Consider the following 6,474-nt stretch of genomic DNA (forward strand, 5'->3'; position numbering starts at 1 on the left):
ATTGCAGGCTTTTGCTTTCTGTCTCCTCTCTAAGTGCCTATTTTCTCCAGTCATTTTCAAGATTTCAGGCTAGGATCAACACAGCCTTTTACATCACAGTATTTTCCTACCATGAAGTTGTTTGTGTGCACTGTTTACCCAACAGACATTTCTCTTTCACTTGCTATATTCATTACTAAATAATTCTGTGAGAAGATACAGGCCACTGATTTTTTGCAATTTGCATCACCATACTCTAAGCTATGCTGAAAGCCGAGCTTTTTGGTCCTCTTGCTTTGGAAGTACATTAATATTTCTATGACCTTTACTAGATGGCAGATGAGAAGCATTAGGAATAAAATAACAAACAAACCAAAGGAAACCAATTTTTTAAACTGCGTATTTCTGCTCCTTGACTGGAAAGGAGCAAAAGAGGAAAGAATCTAATCTGAGGAGAATATTACCTTTAGTTAGAGTTAGGATAATTGTTTTATGTAGACTATTTTTCCACGTTAAAATGTTTTTTGTTTGTTTGTTTGTTTGTTTTAATTACTCTATTTGCTATAATGCAAATATGTATTTGACTGCTTTTAATAGCTACGCATATACAAAACATATAGACATGATTTAGAAATATAAAAAGCAATAGGAAGGTTTGACAAGTTTCTTTAATGTGCACATGGAAGACAGACTATTAAAAGCACAGTCGCTGTTCTAACAACTACTTTACACAAGATTGTTTCAAATCAGTTCCCTTTCAAACCTTGTTATGAAGAGAAATTCTGTGAAACGAGCTGCAGATGTAGTACATTTTTGTGTGGCTTAAGTGATCTGCTTTAGAAGTCTGCACCACTGCAAGTCTTCAGAAGACTGTAGAAGGAGAGACAAATACATTCTACCCAGGAAACCATTTCTCTCACAGCAGCATTGTTTTTCAGTGGTTTTACTATAGAGCGGAAGCCACCTCTGTTCCTGTCATCTAGATGTCAATGCAATAACTCACACAGAATCACAGAATGGCCCAGGTTGGAAGGGACCTCAAGGATCATGAAGCTCCAACCCCCCTACCTGGCAGGGCCACCAAACTTCCATGTTTACTAGATCAGGTTGCCCAGGGCCCCATCCAACCTGGCCTTGAACACCTCAGGGATGGGACATCCACAACCTCCCTGGGCAGCCTGTTCCAGGACCTCACCACTCTCCTAGTAAAGAACTTCCCCCTAACATCCAACCTAAATCTTCCCTCTTTCAACTTAAAACCATTTCCCCTTGTCCTACTATTATCGGCCCTTTCAAAGAGTTGACTCCCCTCCTGTTTATAGGTACCCTTCAGGTACTGAGAGGCTGCAATGAGGTCACCCCGCAGCCTTCTTTTCTCCAGGCTGAACAAGCCCAGCTCCCTCAGCCTGTCCTCAGAGGGCAGGTGCTCCAGCCCCCTGACCATCATCATGGCACTCCTCTGGACCTTCTCCAACAGCTCTATATCTTTCTTGTACTGAGGGCTCCATACCTGGACACAGTATACCAGATGGGGCCTCACAAGAGCAGAGTAGAGAAGGTCAATCACCTCCCTATCCCTGCTGGCCACCCCTCTTCTGATGGAGCCCAGGATCCCATTTGCTTTCCAAACTGCAAGAGCACACTGCTGTCTCATGTTAAGTTTCTCATCTATCAGGACCCCCAGGTCCTTCTCTGCTGAGCTGCTCTCAAGGACTGCTCCTCCCAGTCTGTACAGGTGACTGGGGTTCATCTGGCCCAAGTGCAAAACCTTGCACTTTGCCGTGTTGAACCTCATTAGGTTCACCTGGGCCCACCTTTCAAGCCTGTCAAGGTCCCTCTGAATGGCATCCCTTCCTTCCTCTGTGTTGACCGCACCGCTCAGCTTGGTGTCATCAGCAAACTTGCTGAGGGTGCACTCCATTCCATCGTCGATGTCACAGATAAAGATGTTAAAGAGCACCAGTCCCAAGACAGATCCCTGGGGATGCCGCTTGTTACCAAACTCCACCTGGACATAGAGCCATTGATCACCACCCTCTGTCGGCAGCCTTTCAACCAATTTCTTATCCATCGAGTGGTCCTCCCATCAAATCCACACCCCTCCAATTTGGAGATGAGGATGCGGTGGGGGACCATGTCAAAGGCCTTACTCAAGTCCAGGTAAATGGCATCGGTCGCCTTCCCTTCGTCAACCAATGCCGTCACTCCATCATAGAAGGCCACAAGTAACCACTTCCATCAAACCAGAGTGATGCATTAGTTTCACAATGAACAGGTTATTGTCTCCCACTATTTTTATATATTTTGTTGCTCTCTCTTTCGGAGGTATTTCAATGAAAACATAAAGAATCTGTTGGTTGAGTACACTGGATACATTACATGTATTATATGCAGCCCAAAACAATTCTTCTTCACCAAAGAAGAAATCACAGCCTGTGATGTATGTATGTTTTATCATCACTCAAGGATACCAAAGCCTGGAGACTGAGAGAAAGGAGGCAATGCGTCAACCAACAGAGCCAAAGTCAAAACAGGAATGGCGCACTTTCTTATGATAGGTGTGGCAGGATGTTGTAGATGATGAATACCAAATTACAGACTGAACGTGAAACCTTTGTGAGATTAATCTGATAAAGGAGAAGAAGAATTCTTGGAATGGAACCCAGAATGGCAAACTGCCTTTATTCAATTGAAAGCAGCTCTAATGTTTCAAATCTGGAAAAGCCTTTTGAATGACATGTGCACAGAATGCGTCACACTGTTCTGGACGTGCTAAAAGAACACACTGGGTCCTGGAAGATATTTCAGGCCTGTGGGATATTTCTGCAGACAGTTGGATCAAGTGGTGGGTGGTCATCGTGTGTACAAGCAGGGTAGCAACCATGGTGTTCATACAGGAACAGAGTAGTAGAGGATTCTGCTCCTCTACTCTCCTCTTGTGGGTGTACCACACCCAGTTCCAGGGCATCCATCACAAGGACATTGGAAGAGGGCCACGAAGATCATCAGAGGCTGCAACACCTCCCCTCTGACAACAGGCTGAGAAAAAATTGGCTCCTCAGCCTGGAGAAGGCGCTGGGGTGGACCTCATAGCAAACTTCCAGTACCTGAAAGGGGCCTACAGGACTCATACGGGAAGCATAAAAAATGACTGTGGTACAGAACTTAGTGGTTCAGGCACACGACACACTGTAGCATCCCCAAAGCAGAACCACCACTCAGAGCTGCTGCCACTGCAGCAAGGCCATTGCAGGCGTAGAGTCCAGGCAGGCACTGGCCCAGCCCACAGCTGGCTGGTGGGGTGGGGTGGGAGGCAACTTGCATGCCATGAATGCAGTGACAACCCCAAGGCCAGAAGCACTACCAGAACAGGACTGCCCCTTCTAGCACAGTCTTGACCTGTGTGCACTGGAGATATTGAGACCCAGTGGAGTTGGGGCTGGAACCCAGCACTGCCTAGGCCCAGGCACGGGAAGGAAGGTATGGGGGGATAGGTGCCTGGAAGAAGACAACCCTGTGCTTTCTGCCCCAGAGGCATCACACCTTCGGAAAAGCGGAGAAGTACCATACTGAGAAATGTCTATGAGATCTTCAATTTTTATTGTGCTGGCCTCTGAGGACCAGAGCTAGCATGTGGGGCTCACGTTCGCCTACTTCTGCATCTCTGGGGCCGGCTGTGGGTATTCTCAGCCTGACGTCCCCAGGTGCGGCTTTGCACCTGAGCTGGCCCTTGTCGCCTGGACTGGCTCCTGTGGTGTCTCTGGAGCTGGCCCCGGGATTCTGCAGGCCGACGTTCCACAGGGGAGCGGCTTCGTATCTGGGCCCGCTGCCTGGTCTGGCCTCTGCAATCAGCCGCTGGGGAATCCCCTGATGACCTTAGTGCTCCCCGTCTGGTGTAGCGTTGGGAGCCACTCTCAGCCCCTGCAGCTGGTACCTGGCTCCTCCTGGAGAGCCTCCGGGGATGGCTGTGGGAATCCAGGGCCTGAGAATTTATTGGGGAGCGGCTTCGTGTCCGAGTCCGCTCTCCCAGTCTGGACCTGCGGCTGCCAACTTGCAGGGAAGCCCTTGAGGTCCGTGATGCCCTCTGACTGGATGATGTTGGGGGGCATCTGTCAGCAGGGCTGCTCCCACAGCAGCCTTGGGGATGATTACAGATGTCTTCATCCATTTGGGCTGTCCCAGGCAGGCTGGACTGGCTGCTGCTCTCAGGCACCTGGGAACTGTAAACAGGTCCTGTTTCTGCCTGGCTGGCAGTGCTGGGGCTGCTGCTCTCAGGAGTTGTGGAGCTGTGGGATGGCAGTAGTCCATGTTGGCTGGCAGTGTTGGGGCCGTTGACCTCTGAGTTGACACTGGAGGCTGTAAGTGGAGGCAGGAAGGTCAGCAGGATGGGCCTCTAGCCCTGGTGTGGTCAGACTTTGGCCAGGCTGCCCCACACACCCACTGCCAGGCCTTGTGTGGCCCTCGCCTGGCTATTTGCTTCTTACCGGTGCCCACGCCAGCACAGGCCTCGCACTCCCAAGCGTCTGCGTTGTTGCTCAGGTAGGAGCAGCGCCGGTGAGTGCCTTCTGCAGCACAGGAGCTGCACAGGAGCAGCTCCCAGGGCCTGGGGAAACAAACGGGTTGTGTCTGTGAGGACAAAGGGAGCTAAGCCAAGGAGTGCTTGTTCCCGTAGCCTGTGGTGAGGCTGAGATCCCATGCGTAGCCCAAGAGGGCTGCTGAGGTAACTCACCCCTCTCCTTCTGCCTGCTCCCTGCCTAGTGGGCAAAGGCACTCACTGGCATCGCAGCGCTCGTGTCTCAATCCCAGCGATGCGTATGCATCGTCGTCCTCCCACATTGGCCCACTGCCAGAGAATGGAGAATACGTGATGAGCTCCCGCTGCCTCTGGACTACGGCTGACCCAGAACAGCACTGTTCTTCTACCTCAATCCCATTTCCAGCTTGTCTGTGAGGCTGAGGGCAGCCAGGGTTCATGGGCAGCCAAGGGCCCAGCCTGCCCAAGCACTCCCTGGGCAGGTGCAGCTCTGGTGCCCTCGTGTCTAGAGAGCCGGCAGAAAAACACCAACCTGAGCGGGATTCGGATGCCCATGACAAGCATGTCGGATAGAAAGGCATCCGTATCTCTGCAGAGGGGGCACTGAAAGCAGTTGATGCCTGCACGGATGGCCTGTCCCTGTAGCATAGAAGAAACACAGTCAGTGGGAGCGGGAGCAGGCTCAGGTGCTGCTGATTGCCCACTGCTGCTTGCCCAAGGTTAAGGGGAGGGCTCCTACCTGGATGCAGGCCCGGTGGAACCAGGCGTGCTTGCAGGCTGGGCATACCAGGGTGAAGTAGGACTTCTTGTCCTCCACTGGCTCCATGCAGATAATGCAGTTGGTATTCTGCTCTGGAGCCGTCTCCGCAGCCTGCTTAGGGCTGTGCTTCCGGCAGAATGAACTGGGGGAAGACGGAAGGGACAAGCAAGGTGAGAAGAGCTGCAAGGAGGGCAGAAGAAAAGGAAGGAGACCTGGGCCTTGGCCCTGGCTCTGCAGGCTGCTGAAAGGTGTCACAGCAGGTTCCTTACTGTCTTGGCTGGTACTGACAGCAGGGGTTGCAGGCGAGGCCTGGCAGCCCTTACCTGTACTCTCCAAAGTACTGGGTGACACATTCACCCTGCCGGGTACAGGGCAGATGGAAACTCTGTTCACAGCCCATCTCTGCACAGGTGATGGGTGCCCCCAGTTCGCCACAAATGAAGCAGTGCTGGAAGGAGCAGAGCAGCGTCATCAGGAGCAAGCTCAGGGCCTTTGCTGCTGGCCCCCATGCCTCTGGGCAGGGCTCAGGACACAGGATGCAGGCCGGGATTGCTTCCTTGGGCTTGAGGAGCCTCTCCTGGCCCAAACCAACCTGCTCCAGTCAGGTCCTCACCTTGTGCTCTGCTTCCTGGATTACACATTGGACGTCCTCTGGGGTCACCTCTGCCGTTCTGTCGACTATTCTTGCCTGCTGGAAAAGGCCGTTGGAAAATGCCTGTTCAAGAGAAAAGAGCAGGATCGTGTGAGGACAGAAAGGAAGGAACCATTGCTTGGAGGAAGGCGAAATAAGGGAGCCCCGGGGGGAACTCACCATACAGAACACATGAGCACATATCCCAAAGTCCAGCTGCTTGGACCCACAGATGTCCGGGTCGGCATCTGTCTGGCCGCACAGCATGCATGCTGGAGGGGAGAGAGCAAAAGCAGTGAGCACGGTGCAGGGCCAGCTGTCCCTGAGGGCTGTCCCCAGGGGCCTGCACTGTGCCTGCCCTGCTGGATGAGGGGTAGGGCTGAAGGCTGTGCAGGGGAAGGGGGCATTGAGAGCCCATTGGTCCCAGCAGGCAGCCACAGGCAAAGCGGGTCCCAGCACACCCCTGCCGCCCCAGAAGGCCTGTGCCAGGCAGCATGGAGCTGCAAGCTGGGATACTTGTCTCTCACCAGGTTCCCTCAAGCTGGGAGCCTCCTGCATCCTTGAGCACAT

The 6,474-nt window shown here is 52.4% G+C and overlaps 1 protein-coding gene across 1 annotated transcript; it reads right to left on the reverse strand.

Annotated features, from left to right (window-relative positions):
* Window positions 1–3,619: 3,619 nt before the first annotated feature.
* On the reverse strand, window positions 3,620–6,474 carry LOC140247884 (PHD finger protein 7-like). The gene is given in 10 exon segments (XM_072328087.1): window positions 3,620–4,335; window positions 4,464–4,582; window positions 4,709–4,822; window positions 5,046–5,158; window positions 5,161–5,231; window positions 5,234–5,415; window positions 5,597–5,721; window positions 5,887–5,988; window positions 6,085–6,176; window positions 6,432–6,474. Coding segments are annotated over 10 exon segments (1,677 nt in total).

Source organism: Excalfactoria chinensis, chromosome 2 (genome assembly GCF_039878825.1).
Source record: "Excalfactoria chinensis isolate bCotChi1 chromosome 2, bCotChi1.hap2, whole genome shotgun sequence".
NCBI lineage: Eukaryota > Metazoa > Chordata > Aves > Galliformes > Phasianidae > Excalfactoria > Excalfactoria chinensis.